Here is a 23050-nt window from a genome sequence, read left to right on the forward strand (position 1 = left end):
TCAAGATGATAAAAATGAAAGCCAAAAAAACGCCAAAAACCATTCTTCTTATAATTCCTAAGAAATGTTCTGGACATGTTTACAGCCTGTAATCTAAAACATGCAATTGATTTACACCGGCTCTGCTGCATTATGGGTTATGTAAGTGTTATGTAAGTAGGCGCTGTTATGATGAGCTGTCAGGTTGGACGTCCACAACACGTTTAAGCCCTGTGGCAGAGAGAGACACAACTTCCACGGGGTGAAAAAAGGCTTTATTAATATCTTAATATATATCAATAATACTTTATATACAAAATATGTACAACAAAAACAAGTTTTTTCTGACATTTCCCAAAAATAATAATCCCCAAAAAACCTATTTTCTATATGAAACTATTATTTCTGGTTTGAGCTACATTCACTCTCTTCGCCACAGACACCACATTTAAAGCAAATACATTGAAACACCTGCCGTCGTTGTGTCTGTGTTAAGTGAGTAAAGGCAACAGCATGAAGCTACGGTCAGGCCTTAACTTGACTGGGAATTTTTGGGGTAAAAACTGCAAATGTGGCTGAGAGCGTATAGCGTATATACCATACACACGCTCTCTTGGCAAGACAGAGAACAACATCGGTCATCCTCCGCTAGCGAAGGGGGAATACACTCGTGTGTCACGTATCAAAAATAGAGATGTACAAGTAGCATGAACTGTAATTACAAGAACTGACTTAACAGGAGCTCCGTGTAGAATAGTCACGAGTCTTAAATTAAGTCATAAAAACACGTATGGCCAGATCAGTCGAGCAGACATGACTGACACACCTCGTAAAGCGACAACGCCCTGAATTCTTTGAACATCACGAATGCTCGTGCTCGGTTAGCTTCTGATGTAACCCGAAGAGGTCGAAAGAATCCTTTGTGACTTGTGATGGTTAAACGTGAACATTTCTGCGTACCATTCTAGTCCAAGAAAAAAAAAAAAAAAGTTTGTTGCAGTTGCAGTAGCGACAGGCAGATCCTCGGTTCGCGGATCTACGGCAGGTAAAAACAACAACAACAAAAAAAACGACGCAAGCAGCATTTACACGGGGCTGTTTTTTCAATCTTTACATTCATTACAAACTTGTGTGTGTGTGTGTGCAAAAAATAGGTCCAAATAACTTTTTTTAGGGGGGTACATGGGGGGGGGTGGTTAAATGTTGCCCTACATTCTGGGTTTACCTCTGACATTCAACAGAGAGATGAATCTCGCTGAAATGCAAACCTCTAGCGGCCTCTTCCAAACTCATTGTCTTTAAATCAAGATTACGCACCCCCAACCCCGCACCCACACCCCAAGTTGGGCGATGGGTGATCTGGGAACTCCCGCGTTCACTGTCGTTTGAAGGGATGCCAGTGCGTTTTTGCGTGTTGACTCTACTTTCAGTGGACACAACCGTTCAACCCCGACGACACGCCGTCAGAAAGGCATCTGCTTAGTCTCTGGTCTCCATATTCAGGGGGGGGATGTGCGTTAAAGCTTTGTGAAGAGCAGACGAGTCCATGGGGTTGTAGTGGATGACTGGAGACCCCGCCCTTGGGGACATCACCAGAGATGACGGGCGCATATCCGGGGGCAAGCTGCCAACGGAGCCGCCAGCGCCCGGGTACATCACCGGCATGCCGCCGTGATACCAACACTTCTCCAACATGGGCAGGTAGGCTGCCACCGGGGCAGTCGCGGGGGGGACGAGGTAGAAGGGGAGGCTAAATGGAATCTGGTTTGGAGAGAAGCCCATGTAGCTGCCGGCGCCTCCCGCCGTGTGACCGGAGAGAAGCTCCTCCGGGGAGTCAGGCCTCGACTTCTTGAGCGGGGGCTCGTCGCCCTCCTGCTTGATGCCGCCGGCCGTCATCTCAGACATCACGTGTTTGAGCTCCCCCTCCTTCGCGTGTCGTTCTGACCACTGTGTTTTGGGGTCACGCTTGTCAGGCTCTCCCCCGTAGCCGCTGTCAGTGTCTGTGTCGCTGCCGCTCTGCTCCCCCATCCCTTGGGGGTTAGTCCTTTGAATGACCGGGACACAGTTCTTAGCCGGGCCCTCGAACATCTTTTGCGGCTGCCCGGCCGGTTTCTTCAGTTTTTCTGCAGCCTGAGGTGGGTACTCATCTGCTTGCGGGTTACTTCCGTGCTGCAGGACTTCAGCTGCTACTTTCTGGATGTGGCCGATGACGTGGGAGGGGGTCAGGTCTCTGCTTCTGTCTTGGCTGGCCACGTACTGGAGGACCTCTTTTGCACACAAGTGGAAGCCGGAGCGGAACATCTCCTCGCTGGTTTCTGCACTATCGCCTCCGTGATCACCTGTTCAATCAGAACGGCAAAGGTTAAAAAATAATAATCTCGAGTGCTCGGTCCGTCCACACTTCATTAAAGTCGTTTGTTTGCATTTCACACACACACACACACACACACACACACACACACACACACACACACACACACACACACACACACACACACACACGACATCATGCCATCGAACTTACTGATCTGCAGGTCTTTCTGGAGGGCGATAATTTTCTGCTGCTGCTGCTCCAGGAGGGTGCTCAGGGCTTTCACATGTTTGAGAGTGAGTTCCAGCACCACAGCTTTCTCCAAATGACCCAGTGTCTATAACAGGAAGACCTTCGATAAGCATGTTGATCTTTCTTATGTAACTGCATTCTGCAGCCAAACAGAGGACAAGCACTCAAACACCCGGGAAGCCGTGCAATCCACGTCCACACACACACACACACACACACACACACACACACCATTTCCAAAAAAAAAAAAAACCCCAACAACCCCAAATTAAATTGTTTTAGCTTGTGTAAACAGCCAAACAAATTTAAATTATTGTCATAAAAATTTCCTGTTGAAATCTTTTTTTTTTTTACACTATAAAAACTGAATGCTCATGCCGGAAAAGGCATTCGACGTTCCCAGATTACCTGGACGTTAGCAGACATGCCATATGTAGAAGATAATACTCACTGTAAGCTTAAGATGTTCTGGCAACAAATCTTTCAGCTGAGCAATGCATTCGTTGATTCTGTCACGTCTTTTCTTTTCGATCAGGCGGTGTGGCAACTTGTACGTCTCCTAGAGAGGGTTGGAAAGTTGTCAGTGAAATCCACATGGCATTACCTGATTGAAAAGTAGGAAAGTTTTTTTGTTTTTTTTTTAATTTAAAATGGGATTTTTACCTTGCTTTCATTCCCGTGCTTCATCCCTCTTCTGGGTTTGTACACATAAATGGGAAAATCCATCCTTTGGGAGGAAATCAGATCAGTCAGTGTACGATTTGGGAGGGAAGGTTAGGGATCTGGGTAAAATGTTAATACAGAAGAAGAATCAGAATAAAATAGATTTTCTCTTACCCTTGCATATCTGCTATATCAAGTGATGCGTGTTTTGGCACACACGGAGGTGGTTGCGCACTGGTAATCCTTTCCATGTCGCTTTAATGTAAAAACCAAATAAATTACTTTAAAAAAAAAGCTTCCGGTTGAAAACGGGAGAAAAGTTGTTCATATAATAATAATAATAATAATAATAATAAAAAATATATAATAAAAAAAAAAGTATCCGTTGCGTTGGAGTTGCGCGTAAGCTGCTGTTGGGAAACGGCGCGCTGCTCGTCACGCTGAAGTCAGCCTGGACTGTGTGAGGACGATCCACGCCCGCGTCAATGTGTGAGAGCTGGGTGGGTTCCTGACTACGTGTTAAATAAACCCTCTGACTGCAGGCACGTCTCTCGGCCTGAGACAGACTCCACGCCGTCACATGAGCCTCACGTGTTGGACGGCGCTCTCAACTCCTCACCCTCCCCACAAGCACACTCACGCAAACGCGCCTCCTCCTCCTCCTCCTCCTCCTCCTCCTGTCGCGGCTGCTGCCAGAGTACAACCCTCTTCTGTAGTACTCCTCCACGGGGGCCGAGTCCCGTGTACCACCATGCTCCAGCTCTGGAAGCCCACGTCCGTGCCACGCGTGTTTAGACCGACTGAAATGGAACAACTGTTATGGAGCGATGAGTCATTATAAGTGATTATTAATGATTATAACCGCTCACAGCGGCGCGCAGAGATTCAGAGAAGTGTGATAGAGTAGACGTTAAGTTTTATTGGGGCACACCCCCCCCCCAACCCCACTCCACTTCGCCCCCCTCCCTCAATGAGATCACATTTTCTTCTCTGCTGTTATGCGATATGTGCTGAATGCATTCTATCAATCCAGCCTAATATTACTGCCGCTGCCGATCACGGCTGGTCAAGAAGATAAAAATAGAGAGAGATTCATCTCAAAATATTCCTAACGCCGTATTCTAAATGCGTTAAAGTAAAAGTAAAAGTTTGCACGTGTAAATAATGACATAAAGACCATTCATGCTGTTAAACGTCTTACCCGGGCCTCGACCGATCCGGTATGGAAGCCATAGATTTGATTCGCTTGTTTGATTTGGCAAAAGTTTTACGCCGGATGCCCTTCCTGAGGCAACCCTCTGTATTTATCCGGGCTTGGGACCGGCACAATAAGACACTGGCTTGTGTCCTCTTGTGGCTACATTCAGTAATAATAATAATAATAATAATAATAATAATAATAAGAATTATTATTATTTTATCAGTTATAATCAATAAGAACTACTTTTAAGTTAATACTGTGTGTATTTTGTTTTAACCACTAAACTGCCACATTAAGTTCATAAATTCAATAGCCAACGTCATCATCCTAATATTCAATAATAACAACAACAAGAACAACAACAATAATAATAAAAATAATAATAATAATGATGATAATAATAATAATAATAATAATAATAATTTCGGTGCGTCACGCGCCCGCTCGGGACGCCGTTTCGGTTCGGCACGTGCGCCAGCGGCGGTTTGTTTGTTGTTTTTACGACCGACCGCCGCACCGACGGCACAGACCGGCTTGTCCCCGCGCGGGTGTCACGTTGAGCTCCTCATGGTCGGGAGGAAAGACGAGCGGATCCGTGACGCTGACGTCACGCACGTCCTCCTCCGAAACCGCCCGAGTGGTCGCTCGGTTCCACCCGCCGACGTCCCGGAGATGACTAAAGATAGACGCGGCGCTAATCCAGCGGATCCGGAGTTGGACGGCGGCCACCGGCGACACCTCTGCCCCGATGATATCTTCCAGGAAGTCAAACTCTTGTCTGCTTCTATGGAAAAGAGCCGTGGGAAAAAAAAAAATCCTGATGATGTCATTGCGTGGTCCTCACGTCACCACATCCACTCCAGTGTGTTTACACCACAGAATGACAAATACAAATACTCAGGAATAAATCCTTACATTTATGGACAGTTTGAGAAACATGAAATCCATCATGGCTCCAGCTGACGCGGATTGATTTGTTATCTTTGAAGGTTGTGTGTTATGGACATGTTTGTTTGTCTGCCTGTTTACAGGATTACACAAATACCACATGAAACCAGATTGGGGGGGGGGGGGGGGCAGGGAGAGGAAAGAATCTGAAGGAAAGGGCAGCACAGTGCTAAATTATTTTAACACAACATCAAGACATCCAGGAACCCTGTTGGCTCTATGAAATGTGGCCCCTTGCTACTGAAGCCCAATTTATTAGTCTTGAGTTGTTTGCCTTGACCTCTGTCACCTTTGAGTCAGAACCAGGAAAGTGGACCATATGAGTCCAGTGTGTTCACACTGGCTGGAGCTTTCAATTCTGATCTCCGCAGTCAAAACCAAATAAAAGGAAGCAGCATTTCATTTTTATTTTCATTTTTATGACCCACATTTTGAACTACCGTATCCCCTAAAGAACAGCAGCTCCACCACAAACCCCACCGTGGTCTTTAAGTTTAATTTAAAACAACAGTTTACTGCCTCAATATAATAAATTAATTAGTAATGCATTACGTAGCAGTGTAACTTTTACTCTTGTGGTTCTTAGTTCCTGTTTAATTCTTTTTAATTACTATTCAAATGAGCCCTTTATATTCTTTTATTTCCTTTACGTGTAGTTTCAATGCTCTTTAATATCTGTATGAACTTTGAATTGCCTTGTTGTTGAAATGTGCCACACAAATAGCCTCACTTTGCCATCGCAGTCTGCAGTTAAAGTTACTTTCTGTTTTCATTATGTCACATTATGGGTCTACATGTTGATTTGATGTTTTTAACATCGAAATAAATTTAAAGAAGGTCAGCTTAGGCATAGTCTCCTCTTACAGGAGTGTTAGCCTTACAGTAGAAATCAGCTCGACCCAAAGTGGAAACAGTCATGCGTCTGAAAGGCAGATCCGAATCAACTTGTCTGAAGAACAGCAGGGCTTGAATAAATTTGTGGAATGCAGAGAATTTTGGGGGAGAGCTGCTGAGTATTGATCATGCACGCAAATTTAAGAATGTTTTACTGCTGACATTCGTTTCTCAGGAAACCTCAAAAAAAATTTATTCAAGGCTTGACCTAGAAATGAAATGATTAATTCTGACTGAAACATATTTTTTAGAACTCACGGTTCACTTACTGGATCAATTATATCTCAATGTTTCCACAGTCAAAATATAATCTGTTCTTAATTTTTTAAAAATTCATTTGCATTATATTCCTCATTGTGTTTTCTTTTCTTATGAATATCTCCTTTGTATTTATTTGACTGACTTTTATAGCAATTGAACTGAAATTAGTATACCAGTATTTACAGAAGCTGTTTATTTTAGAAGTCTTGAAGGCTCATAGTGTTTGTTCAAAACACACATTTTTAAATACTTAAGAACATTAATGGTTTGCTTGTCATGGATGAGTTCTTATGATAAAATAATACCTTGGAAAAAACCAACAAAATATGAATTAAAGGATAATTACAGCAAATTTTAATAAATAATTCTACTTTAATATACAAGTTGACAGTGTTTGATTTTCAGTCAAAGTTAACACTTTTCCCCCGTATCCTTTTTTTTATCCAGAAGTAAGGATGAGTCACACATTTATGTACACAAAGTTGTTCAAAACAGGTTGTTCTAAAAGCAGCATGAAAACCAAATAATACATTTTAGTGACATTGAACTTAAATATGAGTACCAGCAACAATCTTGTATCCCACTTTAAAAATGAGAATCCAAACAGGCACAAATGGAAAGAAAATTTGCTGTGGAACTACAAATTATGCTAACAACATTTATTTAAGTAAAAGTTTTATAACTCCTGAGCAAACTGTAATAGCACAAGTGATTCCAATGAGATTTACAGTAATTAAATTTCTATTAGATTTCTCATTAATGAAATAAGAAAGCAAATGATCATGAAATAAGTTAGCATTGAAATATGACACCACTGGGCTTTAACAGGTGAAAGAAATCTGTAAATATTGCTCTCACATAATATGCTATCTCTATTGTGTCATTGACATGATCAAGAAATAACACAGGAGAAATAAAATTGAGAAGGCCAGCTTATTAAATATAACTTATTTATCTGTGTAATTTAAAACAACCAGCTACTCCCTATTTTATCCATTGGCAATACAGTACAAACAGAAACATTGGCTTTTAAATAAGACGTAAATGATGGAGCCTAAATACACAAACCAATGAGAGTGCATATTTAAGATAAGATATTGCACAACATACATAAAAAAAGACATGAAATATTGTTCTTTATGTAATAAATATAAATAAAAACACTAAAATAAAATAATAAAAATGAATGAGACTAGTCCCCCTGTCCAGTCAGCTGTGTCATTTTTCAAGTTCAACCAGTGAAGGCCATGTATTGAAGAATCCAATTTATTTCTACAAAGCATTTGGCACCAATTTCGACTGGACCCAACTGAACAAGGTGGAGGACTGTTACTGCTGAGGGTACCCGGTGCATGGGGCACAGCTACACATCGCCTTATAACTAGCTATTCCTTACTGTTCTAAGCCACACTCAGTGCAGCGTACATAATGTGCAACCTCAGAGCGAGGATCTCAAACGCCGTCAAGACACACAGCCAATGACGGACCGCTTCAGGGCCGCTTCAGGTTTGTTTTAAGCAGGCTGCTGGGGGTTGACGTTCATGTGCTGAGGATGACCCAGAAGGCCGATACGTTGCTTCTGCTTCCTCTGCTCAGTCATCTGGAAAGCACAGAAAATGCAAAAAAAAAAAAAAATCATCCCACCTGTACATCTTTTGCATGCACATCCTCCTCTGGTAGCTATGTCTGCACCCTCTTCAGTCAATCTGCCATTCATTCTTTCATATCACTTAGCAGAAACTAACAAGTGAAGAAGCAAACTCTACACCGAACTGCGAACGATACTTTTGAAATCGTGCCACTTTTGTTACCTACGCTGTTTAGTCTTCTGACGAAAGCAAAAGAAACAAATTACTAATAGTGAAACTTAGTCAGAAGAAATTTTGGAGATCAAGCAAACATGTGAGTCATAACAGATGTTAACCTTCATACCAGCACTGAAAAGAAGGGTTCTCTGCTAAGGGCTAACTTTAAATAACATAAGGTAGTGATTTGCACACTGAAACACAAACAATATCATCAGAGAGAGAATGGGGTTCTTCACAGATGGACGTGTTTGACAGAACTATTAAAACACTTAAAGACAAGTTTAAATTAGATCGTTTTCTTTGGAATGAAACAATGTTGTGGTTTTCTTCACCACAGTTGTGTTTTATTCTGAGAGGACACCAGTTTTTCCTTAAAAAGAATGATCATTTCATTCCAAGAACTGTCGCACTATGCTGTTTGAATTGTTTATCGAGTAATAACGGACCCTGTGACTTGAAGCTGAAATGGGACCGATGCCACCGGTCATGACTTTTAGCAACACAGCGATCACCCCCCCCCCCTGTCTGGGTTAAAACGTCTCAGTAACGTTTACTTCCTCACATATAGTTCTCATTTCTAGGGAAAAGACACTTTTACAACTTTGTTTACTAGGAACAGTGGATTGCAGAATTGAATTGAAAGATTGTGCAACTGAATCCAAATTTTGTTTTATATGCAGTATCAGCAGAACGGGCTCTCTTACGCAACTTTATCGAGTTTGACTGTAATTTCTTGATAATCTTTTGAACTATTCTCCAACCGGGTTAATGCATCATTAGTCCAGCTGAAGAAAAACATATTCTTTGAAGTAAATCACTTGGAAAATGCTCTTATTGTGGGTGTTTTTGATTATTAACAAAGGCTTCATCTTGTGAATCGATTCGTAAATAAATAAGATATACACGATAAGATAGAAGCTCAAATGTTTGTCGACACGTGGATAATGAAATCCGGATAGATTGTTACTCAATACAGCAAACAAAATCAAGTTGTTTACTGCACATTGCCCTTTAGATACAGCGCTGACTAAATGCAAAAGTTAGTGAGTCATACTTCGCAGAACAGCTTATGAAGCTCTCAAACAAATGTAAAGCAACATCTGCTCTCCGTACAGTTTCTCCATGATGTCTCTGTCAGTGCTGCTGTTATTGAACCCACCTGTTCTTTGAGCTCCGTCAGCTGACCCGACAGGTTGGACACCAGCTTCATGGTGGACTCCAGCTTCTCCTGCAGGCTTCTGATCTCGTTCTGCTCCCCGTCTGCGTCGCTGCTGACCAGCGACATGGCCCGCATCCGTGGGAACCAGTCCAGGTTGTGTTCCTGGTAAACAGAATTTTGATAGTAATAGCCAACAAATCAAAAACTGTCATGAAGCCAATATATTACGTTTTTTTAAGAGTAGTGGTTTCTGTATGTTTTGCAAATGTCACCTCCTTCAAAGAGATGATATTTTCTGTTTCTTAGGATGACACAAAAACTACCTGATGGATCTTTGTCAGACTTGGTGAGACTGAGCACTTGATAGAGAAGAAGCAGACCATTTTTGGAGTTGACCTGGTCAAACATTCTAAAAACAAACTTGTTGAGACTGGGCCTTTTTTAATTTCTGTCTATAAAACATCAATTTAAGAAAACCAGACAGGAGGACTGGTATTAAGGGCCTTTAAGTTTAAAAAAAAGATTTTTTATCCTTTTACTCTTTGGACTGTCAGTTACACATAAATTATGTGATGAATTACCCTAAACCTGGATAGAGTGGTGGAGCCTGTGTCATAGAAAATGTCAGAAATCATCAGTGTTGAAACATTTTCATGATTAACTAGCATAGCAAAGACATCGTTGTGATTCCATATTCTTGGTTTACATGATCAGAGTCTTATAACGAGAGTCAAGCTATCATGGGACCATTAGATGATGTAACGGGGAAATAGAGCTGCGTTGGCATTGGTCTGCAGTCTCGGGGTTGGTGTCTCGATTTAATTCCTCAAATAGGCTGGTCGGGTCTAAAGGTGTTTTTTGAAATGACCTGTAACGAACGATTCACTTCTGGCGAAATCATAAATCTGGCAAACCATAAATATACCTGTAAATCAATTTAGAGAAGCACAGTGCCTCGGTCGATGATATCACTTGTTATTCAGAGTTGGCATAAACACACAACGCTAAAAGTGAGGAATTGAGCTGGTGTGAATTCTGTAGACTTCGTCATTCGTTGACGTTAAACCTCGGTTTGAAGATGCAGCTACTGCACAGAGAAAGTCATTATTTCAACATCGTCCAGAAAAACTGACTTCTCATGAAGCTCCAGCACATCTGGTAGGGAGTAACATCAAATGCACGTTCTCCTTTGGTCTGATGAGTCCACATTTCACACAGTTTTGGGAAATTCACGTCACGTCCCCCAGGCTAAACAGGAAAAGGAACGCCCAGATTGTTATCGGCTCAAAGTGCAAAAGCCGGTCAGACTGACTGAACGTTTGTAGACTCAGGCTATAGTTTGTCACATTATTCTGTCATATACGTGCTAGATCATATTTTCCTGCTATCACGGTGGAGGTATTTATTTAGTTCAGCCAGTCACAACCTGCCAGTAGCACAGTGACACCACTTCATTGTCATCTCTCGTCTTGCTGTTATATTTTAAAATAAAAATTCACCTTCCTCCCTGTTTTAATTCAGCAACTCCATTATTTAGCCTCAGGAGGCTCATCGGCCACCACCACCAGTGCCTAGACTCCAAGCAAGGATGTATATTTTGCTGCTGTTCAAGACAGAAGTCCAATGTTTTCAATCTACCTTTAGAGTCTAAGCGCCCAACACTGAAGAGTTTCTGACATAGTCGGTATCATATATCTTTCAATCACTAGTCTCTCATGATTTAAATACATTCCACTCATTTGCATTCTTTCATGTCTCTATCTCCTGTGGGATTTGAGCACCACATGCCGCCGTCATTACGTACCGTCTGACCCCGCTTCTAAATGAGCCCAAGTCACAGTAAGGCATTCACGCTTAAGTCAACATAAGTCCCTATGCAACGCAGCCATGACAAAGTCATGCGCCCTCAGTCCTGATGCTGCATGAATGAAAAGGGAGGATGCTCCGAAGCCACTGAGGTCAGTAACTAGAATCAGAGCTTGTGTCAAAAAAAAAAAAAAAGTGGTCGAAAAAGTCCCTGGGTTTCAGTGGTTGACTTCGAGACAGAGTGAGTGAGGTGTCTGCAGGAACCACAGTGGCCCCGGGTCAGATGGCAGCTCGAGGGGAATCACACGGCACTTAGATCATGAGCACACACACTCATTCTGAAAGGAGGAGACAACTTCCTGAATGCGAAGAGAACGAGATTTTATTTACCAACACCCTCTCAAAACACACACACACACACACACACACACACACACACACACACACACACACACACACACACACACACACACACACACACACACACACACACACACACACACACACACACACACACACACAGTTCTGCTTATATTCTCACAAAAAAAAGAAAGATCCAAAAAGACATATTTCATTTCCCCATTTTGAACTCGGTCAACCAACCGAACAACTTTGTCTTCTGCAGCCCAGCCTTCCTTCCATGCCCAGTGTTTACAAATGAAAGACTTCCAGTAAACTGAAAAAAAAAAAAAAAAAAAAGTGCAACCATATCTTTAAAACTTTTCACCAAACGCCAGTTCGATGGAAATGATGGAAGCACATTTTTTATTGTAAAAACCGCAATGCAGTGACACAGAAACAGGATGCTATGTGGTTTTAAAACAGCAACAAAACACGTCACAGTGATGCCACAAGCCACCTGACAAGATGACATCCCACAGAGTCAACAAATATGCCCATGAATGCCAAAACCTATCACACACACACGCATGTAGAGATATGTTTTGAGCATATTTTGTTTCAAATTGGTTCACAGAGATGGACGGATGACTGTGGGCCAAGCATCATCTTTTTACACCTTAGATGTGACAATACAGTCAGAACCCCGAGCCATTGACGTCAGTTCCAGTCATTGTCAGAGTAGTCTGAGTTTGACACCCCCTTCTGTAGTGTTGTTTCTTCACAGTCAGAGACAGAACAGCTCAAAGAAACTGATTCAACAAATTATGCTTTATATGCAATTATGAGTCAAAACAATGGGATAAATCTATATTAAAACCTACATTGAAATACTGCAGCGGGATGCGACTGTTGATACAGGCATCTATCCAATGAGTAACTGCTTACTTTTTCTATAGCTGATAGTAATTTTATTCATTTTATTTCTTAAATAGGTAAAATAAATTAAAAACTCATGCTTTATAGAACATATATTACAGTAACAACTTTTATTTTAAGAAATTATGGACAAAGTGTTAGGTAAGACTGATTCATTTTTTTCTCCACTGGTATAATTATCAGTTAGTAAAATTTTATGTAATATGAAAACACACATTTTACACAGCTAATTAGATTATTTCCATGAGCACACGGTAGTTTTGCATACACTTTTGTTTTTTAATAAATAACTGCTGAATGCCATTCCTCTGTTTCTCTCTCTCTCACTCTGTATACACAAAAAAATCCAGAAATACTAAATTTATTGCCAAAAATGGAAAAAAAGAAGATTTTTTTTTACTCAATATTTTAGATGTGGGAAGTTTTGTGAAGCAGCTCAGACATAGGGAGGCTCAGCATCAGACACATGAATGTGAAGCTGATACTTAAAGGATCACTTGGTCAGCTGATGGGTCAATGGGGTCTTTTGCACCACATGTGCCCCCCTTTGCTCAGCTTTCCCCTTCAAACTGGACCCTGGACAAACTCGTTTTTGGCTCAGTCGGGAAGAAGGTTAATGGGAGCGAGGATGGGGGGGTTAATCCAAGAGGTGGTTCCTCACATGATCAAGTGGAGCAGATCAAAGCTACAGGCTGGAGAATGGACTTATTGAAATCTACCTAGAAACTATGTCAGAAGCTGACAGCAGCACACAAGTGCGTCAAGGAAGCCACCACTTCATAAGAAGGGGCTTTCCTTTGTCAGTTAAAAATACTCTCTGGTAGCTACTAGGCTACGATTGTGATGCAACAATCCAACCATTCCATTTTCATTATGAGTTTTATTTTTGTAATCGTGAATTTCCAGTTAATCCAGTTAAAACAACTGTGATGTTATCTGGGGTAAGCGCTAACCTACCAGTTGAGATCTCCTTAGTTTATTGTACTTTTTTGCTTCAACCCACAAAACTTTACTCATTTTGAATGTTCTGTTTCATGTCCATCAAGGAGTCGTGGGGAGGCTTTGCTGCTGCAGGTCCATGATGACAGTATTATTACATGAAACATGAAATCTGCTCCCTTCCAAACAGTTCGTAATTCTGAGTGTCATCTACAATTTGATGGTTGAGGTTAAAGCCCAACACGATCACGCAGCAAGAGAGTCATTATAAACATAAGACTAAGTCCAACACTGTAAAGGAATAAAAGTTAAGATTTGCAGTGGCCTAGTCAAAGTTTGGACCCGACCCCAATGAAAGGCTGTGGAGAGATGTTGGTGCTAACATTGCTTTAGCAACACTAAAGCAATTTTGTGATGAACAGAGGGCCAAAATCACATCACGGTGATGCCAGAGACTGTATTCCAGCTGTCACAAGTGTTTGGGTGCTGGCTGATCATGCACTGGATAAACCTCCTGCGTTACACTTGCATTTTGTGTTTACGTAGGTTACCTATGTTAAATATTGTTAGAAGATATGACAGTGTAGTGTGAGATAAGAACAGAAATAGTAGAAAGCATCTTCTTTTTTTTCACAGCACTGTATATAATAAAATCTACATGTTTTACGTACAAAAAATATCGCTTTTTTTAAAGATAAAATCATGTTACTGCTAAAAAAAAGGATAAAACAAGGCTTTGCTCTGCTCTGTGGCCACCATAAGAATGTGCAAGGTGAAACCGGTGTGTGTCAGAGTGTGTGTCTGCTTTCAGCAAGGCATGACTGCTTAAGGGGATTAACACATTTTATGCCTTTGGTAGACTGTCTTAATGTTCATTCTCCATTCACAAAGCTGACTGATGTGATAATGCTTTGGGGAGATTTAAGGTCAAGGCGGGGATTACATAAGGGAGTCCCGGTAATTGGGGTCAGATCAGGTAAAAAAAGAAAAAAAAAGAGTGAAAAAAGAAATGCTGGTCATTAATTTTTTTTACATGTTTTTTTGTATACTTGTCTGATCCCTGAAGGGAAATTATGGCGGAACAAAACAACAATTAATTCTGTTCAATATAAGCCTTGTTTCTGGAATCACAGCACCTTTTGTGCAGTACCTCTACATGGATGAGACGCATGAATTACCCCCCATAAATCTGTGTAGGTTCTCATTCTCATACAGGTCATAGTTGTCCAAAGTTGTATAAGTCAATGTACTGCACTTTAAAGTCCTGTGGATTGACTTAAACAACTTTGGATTGTCACCCATAATAGTAAAGAAGGTGTATTTTTTGAGGAGAGCCTCAAGAATTGAAAACTTTGCAGAAAATACATATAATCCAGAAATTATTCTTAGTTTACTACATGAGACCTGGCAGTGAAGTACTAAAGTGTTTTTAGGAGTCATCAGTACCCTGATCATTTCAGCCACGTAGCTCTCCGGGCCGGTGTACTCAGTGGAGTCCTTAACCTTCACCAGGACGATGAAGAACAGGTAGTGCCACATGTTGTGCTCAACTTTGATATGTTCTTCAAAGGTGACGGTCTTATTGTCAAACTTGTCTCTCTCCAAACCTGAAAACAGAAAGGAAGAGCAAGCAAACATAAACACACACACACACGCACGCACGTACGCACACACACACACACAGACACACACACACACACACAGTGCTCTTATTTCTTCGGGAGAATGAAGAAGTACATTTTAAGACATGATGATTCTCGTGACCTTAAGTGAAGACAACCAAAAAAACAAGAGGAAATGGGGTCACAAGGGGATGTTCACATAAACCAAAAAAGGATGTTCCAAAAATAATTTGTTTGTTGTGCTGATCTAACCCTCATGTGTGGTTGAATTGATTTGTTTTCTCATATATATCAGTTATACTTGATTCAAAGTATGGATGGGTGACGAGGACCCCCGCTTCTGTTTTGGTTGTTCCAATTTTACATACAGTACATGGCTTCATGACTCACACAAGCCACTTTTGTGCTCAGAGAGAAAACGACCCCCTAACAGTGTGTTTGACTCAACTGTTAACTTGTGACCTTAACAAATGGGTTGGCGACTTCAGAAGAAGAGTAAATATCTGTTCTCCCCCAGCAGTCTACTGAAGGAGCTTCTTAGATAAGAGGTGAAAATATCTGTAAAATCTAAACACATGTCCAGTTCAGAGTTAACCTTGAAGGAAAAAAAAGTGGAATAATCTCAGTCCAAGACAAAGCAGTAAGAGTGGCCACAGCTGACCGAAGAATGATATGATGCAAAGCAAATAAGTGACGGTTTGGTTATGGATGAGTGTGCAGTCTGACATGGTCAGGACCCATATGGAAACAGGAAGACACACTCCTCCTCCACAGCAGCACCTGCCATGACTAACAGTTCATTCTGGGAAGAGGAGGCGTATCGTTGTTTATACTACCCAGAAAAACAGTGCGCGTATATCTGCACAGAGCAACGCTGCAACACAGCAGTCGCATGTTCGTACAAGAGCAGACTCGGGTCAGACCACCAGTTTGATGTGGTCGTCTCCTGTATTCACACCTGCTGATCACACCTCCAGACTATGGGGACACTGTGGGGACGATCGATTGCAGCTTTGACTTAAACGGAACGCAATTTGTCAATTCTATGAAGGGAGTGCAGCTATTAAACAATGGAATGTGAGTCATGGATTCTTCGGGAAATATCTTCCTGTCTTATTCCCATCACTACTAATTTTGAAGAACCATTGCATCACATGTCACAGAAGTAAAATGGCTGTAAAAATAAAATGAAACAGAACTTGGCGTCGATGATGAGTGTTCAGTTAGTTGTAGTCTGGACTGATGGATTTGTTTTGAACCCTTTACTATTTACCTTTAAATGGTCTAAAAGAATCATTTGAAAACATCACCGTGTCGACCAACGCTGAAAATGAATTTCCTCACCACAAATGAAACACGTGGTTTTCAATATTTCTTCTTTCTTCTGCTTCTCACTCCTCAGGTCAGCAAACGTATCAATGATGACACCAAAAATAAGGTTGAGGACAATGATGATGACCATGAAGAAGAACAGGAGGTCGTAGATCACCCTGGCAGCGAAAAGGGGCTCCTGTTGAGGCCGAAGAGGAGAAAACATGTAAGAATAAGAAAATACAGGTGACACACAGGGAGAGCAAACCTTATCACTGAACGATGTGTGTATTTCGTTTGCACATATTGTATGCTAATGCTGCATGCTCACAAAGTGCATTGTGGACCAAAAATAATATGTCACCAATATGAACACTACTTTAGATGCTGATGCGATTTAGGTGAATTTAACAAAGTTGTATATAGTTATTAGTAATATGTATTCTAAATTACACATATATACATTTCTCGTGTATACAGACTTGGATCTATTGAGCAATTTTGAAAGTTGAGAACAAAATCTTTGCTTGCTATTCTGAACCTAACATTTAGGTGTGATATGATAAGTCTCATAACCAAAATATATCAGATGTAAAATCCTGTTTAAAACTACAGGAGGAAACATGGAGTCAAGTCATCATGGAGCCATTTGTTTTAAAGTTCGCTGGGTCAACCCAACACATAAGAATGCGTCATCCTGGCCCGTCTGTATAAAGGGATTTATCTCACCAAACATAAGCTATGCTTAAATGTTAAACACAGTCTGACAACCAAAAGCAAGGAATTCACATCAGTGCTGGGGTTATATACTGTAAGCATGAATGAGTCCAGAGCTCATTGTGGATCGAATGCATGTAGTAACGTACAAGTTTATCTTTATTCTAGATAATATTCAGTAATGTCTTATTAGGTATTTTCAGTATAATGAAGCTCATCTATATAAACTCTTTGACCCTCCAGGATTAGAGCAGCCTGGTTGGACATCCTGTAACTTCTCACCACATATCTTACAAGCATAAATGCATTATTTTATTCTTTTTGGTTAATTCAATAAATTAATGTCCTCCATAAACATCTTGGTCATCTTAGCTTTCTCCTCTTTAATTTAATTGAAGTTGATTTAATTTTGTGTCGGTGTGTGTGTGTGTGTGTGTGTGTGTGTGTGTGTGTGTGTGTGTGTGTGTGTGTGTGTGTGTGTGTGTGTGGTAGGGGTTTGTGCAGTTATATTTGAAGTGATTGGTAATCTATTTTACCATTAAAGAAACTAAAACAAAAGAAACACACAAACAATAAAATAAAGCATTTGTGTTTTTTTCTTTTTACACTTGTTCCTTTCCTGTTCTCTGTACCTCTTTGGACGGCTTCCTGAGAACGTCCCCAACACCTCCTCCACTCCTTAGGCCGTGACTCAACACTGTGACAATGCACATGAGCAAGGAGTCACACGTTCGCTCCTTGTCCTCTATGACCACCGCTGATGGCTGTACTGCAAGAGAAGCTATAGAGACAGACCGCTACTGTTAGAATCTTTATGGGCTCAATACAAAAATTTATCTGCCTTGTAAATTGCACTACTATTAACAGCCAACGAAGGATTTAAAACTAATTAGATAAAGAAAAATCCTTACGGCTACCCCAAACATAGATCCAACTTAAAAAAGGTTATATATATATTAAACTGTCATTTCATACTCTATTATATTTATTGAAGTCAGGCCATTTGGGGTTTGTGAGACCATAAAAAGATTGGGACTGTTCCATCTATATACAAAAAAAACAACAACAAGTCACCAGACCTCCACAATTACAGTTCCTACTGATGATGGATAGGAAAGTCTTTAGAAGGTCAGGCTCCAGGCATTTTGGAGATTTGACACAGATGGTTGATCAATTTTAAGGTTGCACACGTGGTCTTTTTTTGATTGGAGGACTTTCCCCATCAAGGTTCACAAAAACCTTTTGTTTGCACTAAGAAGCTCTCTGCACCATCGCAGGATGGTCATATGGACCTGCTTCTATCTGGTGGCAGTTAGTCCCTTATCTTAAAACGTTGGGCTCTGTCGTAGCACAAGAAGTCCAAACCTATATGTTTCACACAGTTCCCTGAAAGTCCTAAACCACATTTAATCCTGTGATTAAATCACTAACAGGGACATGGGCACAGACAAAAACACTCCCCAGCCAGAGCACACAAACACACCCACACACACACACGCACGCACACACACACACACACACACACACACACACACACACACACACACACACACACACACACACACACACACACACACACACACACACACACACACACACACACACACACACACACACACACACACATATATATGCATTTTCACGATACCTTTGACTTTTATCAACTTACCTTCGATCACAGCCTCTGCTGAACAGTTCTCCCCATTTTCTTTCTGGCATACCCCACCAGAGAAGAACTCTCCAACCATACTGGTCCCACGATCTATTCAGTTTAAGAACACAGATATTTGTATGATTTTTAGTGTGTTTATAAGTGTATGTGTGTGTGTGTGTGTGTGTGTGTGTGTGTGTGTGTGTGTGTGTGTGTGGTGTGTGTGGTGTGTGTGTGCGTGTGTGTGTGTCATGCAACAAAATTCCATTCTGGTGCACCCTGTCTGTCTGGGTCATGGACAGCCAGTGCTTTATGTTTGCCCTGGGAAGCATTAGCAGTGTTTTAATGTACCTAATGTTTTGTTGGGTATCCTGTCCACAGCCAAGATAAAGTCATCTTTGAAGAAGATATAGCCCACAATGGAGAAGAGGTAGACCAGAATAAGAGCGAGCACAGCCGTCAGGACAATGGAGCGGCCATTCCGGGTGACGCTCTTTATGACGTTCAGCAACGTCTCTTCTCGGTAAACGACATCAAAGAGCTAGAGGAAGAGGAAGGGTTCAAAAAATTGTGTGTGGAAAGTATGGAAGAAAAAGAGAACCATGTGTAAATATGAGTAAGCTATGGGTAATTAGATTATTGATCATTAAATGGTCCACTAATCAAACAGCATTTAATTCCACCTTCTTTTATGTGCATATAAATATGTATTCTATGGTTAAGAGTGCATGCTTTTTACGTGTGCTCACATACTAGCAGGCTGTAAAAGAAGACATGGACAAAGACCCCCAGGCTGCAGATTATCAGGTAGAGCAGGTGGTACAGAAACTCCACATCCGTGATCATGGCTTTATAACCACGTGTGAAGGTTCCACGGTTCCCAACAAAGCTCATCAGGAAGATGACCTTATTACATAACTGAAGAACAGCAGACACGTCAGATTACACGGAGAGACCACGGCAGTGTCATGATAAAAGCGAGAAGAGAAGGCTTACGTGTAAATATAGTACTTTTTAAAAATAACTACAATTTAAACCATTAAAAATAAAGAGGATATGATTTATCACTGGCTGCCACTTTCAACGCTCTGAACGACATTCCCATTAACAGCTTTATTGCTACGTTAGCTTTTATCCTGACATGTCAACATATCCACTTGGATGTGCAATCAGGCTGAATGCTTGATTTTACAATGCTTGACTGGAAGTCCTGCACTGTCCTGTAGCAACAAGTCAAGTATTTGGTTAGATTTTAGCATGTGGGGGTACATATTTTGCCGATGCAAATTTCAGTCAACCATGTACTTGGATATGAAACCTTTCTAAACCTGATGAAACGTGTGCTCATCAACCTTTATCAACACATTCAAGCGCACTTACATTAAAGCCCCCGAGCAGGAGCAGCGTTGGCTCCAGGCCTACAGAGAAGATCAGGCGCAGTATGGTGGATGCAATAAGAGCCCGAATGCCATGAGGCTGAGGCAAGACGATGACTATAGCTAGAGAAACCAGCATGGCCATCCACAGCAGGGCAGACAGATGGGGCTCCAGGGTTCCTGAGGGTGAAGGTCAGAAAAACTTGTTGTTAATTGTCAAGCCTCTCTTAACTGAGAGAAAAACATGACTTTAAACACACATCTATGTGTTTCCAATCTAAATGCAAGAAACCTGAAACAGACATGTTCACTGTTTTCATACACTGGATTTCAGATGTCTTTCAGAATCTCCCTTCAGAAATAAAAACTTATAATTATAAATTATTTTCCTTTGTGTGTCTGTTGGGCATTATGGAACAACTGATTCTTATCATGAACTCACCTGGCACTAACTGAGTGCCAAGTCCGGATAATCACGCAACAGAAAGTCTGCACCGCATTGTTAATTCTAATTCCTCAGTCAGGCTTTCTTTTCACCAAGACCACAACTCTTAAGATCTCTATGATCCCATCCCCTCCCTTGTGAAGGCCTCTTTCTTCCCGCCTCTCTACGGGCAGATCACATGACAGGTACTTGTTACACAACCCCAGTTGGCTAAAAATACACTGCAGCTAAATTCATCAGGGACAGTCATGGGTATTGCATCGTAACACGCCACCTCGGCACTTGGACTTGGCAGCCAACCCAAACTCAGCAGCTTGTGCATCACCCACTTATAGGTGAAGACCTTTCAACTCTCTTACACGCTCTACAGGTATTAGAAAACAGGGAGATGGACCTCCACACCAAAGTCTACATCTGATGTTCGCTGATGTTTGAGCTGCTGTAGTCATTATTTCTTTACACAGAAATAAAACAAGAGATCAATAGGAGATGAGAGAATGGTGGGGGAAAGGGGAAGGGATTTCCCGTCTGCTTGGTGGCACAGTCAACTGCTTTTGGTCGTCTCTTTTATTGTTATAATGGGGCCCTGTTCTAAAAGCACTGACATATCCAATTAGAATTTAACGTCTGGAGGTCAAACACATTTGAAAGTTATCAGGACGGCCCTGACGGTCTGATCGGATCTGTAAAAAGGCCTCACACAAACAGAATACTGAGACCACTTCCAGACTACATTTAGGCGTGATGGGAAAGAGGAATCCACGGAAATCTGTCGGATTATCCTGAGGTGTGAACCCACATTGAACTGTCTTTTGTCTGTGTCTGAGCTATAGCTCTGATGTTTGCTCTGATTCACATTCAAGATATGCCTGCTACTGGGAGGAGGCTCTGGCACTAAAACATGTCATACCTGACCCCTAACAAAGAGCCATCTGACTTGAAACTCAGCATTAATGTGCAGATGCTTTTTTGCCTTTGTTATTTATTGTGCTCTTTTCTTTTCTCAGGTCACTACAAGGGTAATGTTTCCAGTCCCTATTTTTTTTTCTTTTAATACCTTTAAAACTACAGAAGTGTCTCAATGTCAAACTTGCTGTAAATGTTTGTCATGTCCCGTATAGTCTATTCAAGGTTTGCAAGCAACTGACTTGAATATTAACAAGAGACCTGAGAGTGTGGAAGAATGAGGACATAGCCAGTATGTGTGTGTTTGTGTGTGTGTGTGTGTGTGTGTGTGTGTGTGTACACATCCCATCAATATGAAATATTCCCTATTCAGCAACTTTTTTCACTTGATAACTCAGTTGAAATCAGTTGAAGCGAAATGAGTGTCCTGGAATGAACTGCTGAGCACTGCGACCTTTGACACTGAAAACCACACGGAGCTTCTCAAGCTAAGCTAACAAACTCTTTCTTGTTTATTCTATACTGCTGTGAGGAAGTTCAAACAAAAGGGACCTCGCCGTTTGACCCGAGACCAAACAATTGAAAGTTTATGTGTATCACAATGTGTGTTTTCTCTCTGGCATTCTGCACTGGAACAATGCAAGCCTGGTTGTGGCTTTTCACATCTCTGCAAATATTACCATAAAGGAGAACCGAGACAGATCTAACGAGTAACCGATGGAAAAACAGACCAAAAAAATATATATATCTGACGTAAAACGGTGGAGTTTTTTCTTACTACAAAATATTACATTTGGACCACATTATTGACCAGGGGTTAATATGGTGTAGTGAGCAAGATCCCATATGCAGCTACCACATGGAGGTTAATAACATCAAGCTTTTTATGTTGTAAACCCTGATAAAATAGTCCAAACCAAAATTTTTGTCCCTATAATTCTTTTTAGTCATGTTTATTTGACTCTTTTCCACTTAAATATGAAATTATTTCAAGCTGTTTGTAAACAACTAAAAAACTTCACTTGGTTTTTTTGTCGGCGTTCCGTGAGACAGACGGAAGAAGATGTTTACAACGTATGTGCACTTCCATGATCTGACAACTCAAGGCGGCCGTTTGCCTGGTCTTTTGTGCAAATATATTCTACATCATTAGATCAATTTAAGGTGGGAACAGTAACCTTAAGTGATCAACTTAGGATAATGACTGACAGGTTTATAACAGTGGTGAACTTAGGGTAATGACTGACAAGTGTAGAACAGAGTTCTACAGTAGGAAATTATAACTTGAATGTCGACGGGATGTATAAGTACGAAACAGATAATTTGAAAATGCCTTTTGAATGTTTGTGTAATAAACATGACGTGACCTACAAAAACAGCTCGTAATAGCTTGAAGTCTGACAGGTTGATTAACATCTTAATTTAAGGCTGCATTCCGTCTACTGAATCAGATCAAAGTCAGAACTGTCAGCTGACATTTTTCTGTCTTTTTTTTGTGAATCCCCCTGTTATCAGGTAGATTT

At 41.1% G+C, this 23050-nt stretch overlaps 2 protein-coding genes across 2 annotated transcripts in view; both read right to left on the minus strand.

The window, feature by feature from the left end:
• Nucleotides 1-218: 218 nt before the first annotated feature.
• bhlhe40 (basic helix-loop-helix family, member e40) lies at nt 219-3831 on the minus strand. Its single transcript, XM_068316038.1, has 5 exons — nt 3380-3831; nt 3206-3269; nt 2994-3101; nt 2504-2627; nt 219-2318 (listed from the first exon to the last, which is right to left on the minus strand). Exons 1-5 carry the CDS (start codon nt 3454-3456, stop codon nt 1459-1461), a joined length of 1233 nt encoding a protein of 410 aa, XP_068172139.1. The 5' UTR covers nt 3457-3831; the 3' UTR covers nt 219-1458.
• A 3021-nt stretch (nt 3832-6852) lies between these two features.
• Nucleotides 6853-23050, minus strand: part of itpr1b (inositol 1,4,5-trisphosphate receptor, type 1b) — a 70243-nt gene continuing 54045 nt past the window's right edge. The window contains exons 54-62 of the mRNA XM_068315183.1: nt 20181-20356; nt 19554-19718; nt 19152-19341; nt 18819-18911; nt 17782-17930; nt 16466-16631; nt 14946-15106; nt 9477-9638; nt 6853-8109 (exon numbers count right to left, since the gene is read on the minus strand). Of these exons, the coding sequence (XP_068171284.1) occupies nt 8023-8109; nt 9477-9638; nt 14946-15106; nt 16466-16631; nt 17782-17930; nt 18819-18911; nt 19152-19341; nt 19554-19718; nt 20181-20356 (1349 nt within the window). The 3' untranslated portion in view covers nt 6853-8022. The remainder of the gene's footprint in view (nt 8110-9476; nt 9639-14945; nt 15107-16465; nt 16632-17781; nt 17931-18818; nt 18912-19151; nt 19342-19553; nt 19719-20180; nt 20357-23050) is intronic.

This window comes from Antennarius striatus, chromosome 5, assembly GCF_040054535.1.
Source record: "Antennarius striatus isolate MH-2024 chromosome 5, ASM4005453v1, whole genome shotgun sequence".
Lineage (NCBI taxonomy): Eukaryota > Metazoa > Chordata > Actinopteri > Lophiiformes > Antennariidae > Antennarius > Antennarius striatus.

What these genes read in the sequence shown, in the direction of transcription:
- bhlhe40 (XM_068316038.1), bottom strand. Translation starts at nt 3,456, where the DNA reads ATGGAAAGGATTACCAGTGCGCAACCACCTCCGTGTGTGCCAAAACAC. An exon ending in GATATAGCAGATATGCAAGG is followed by an intron (nt 3,270 to 3,379) that starts GTAAGAGAAAAT and finishes TTCCTCCCAAAG; the next exon opens with GATGGATTTTCCCATTTATG. An exon ending in CAGAACATCTTAAGCTTACA is followed by an intron (nt 2,628 to 2,993) that starts GTGAGTATTATC and finishes TTCCTGTTATAG; the next exon opens with ACACTGGGTCATTTGGAGAA.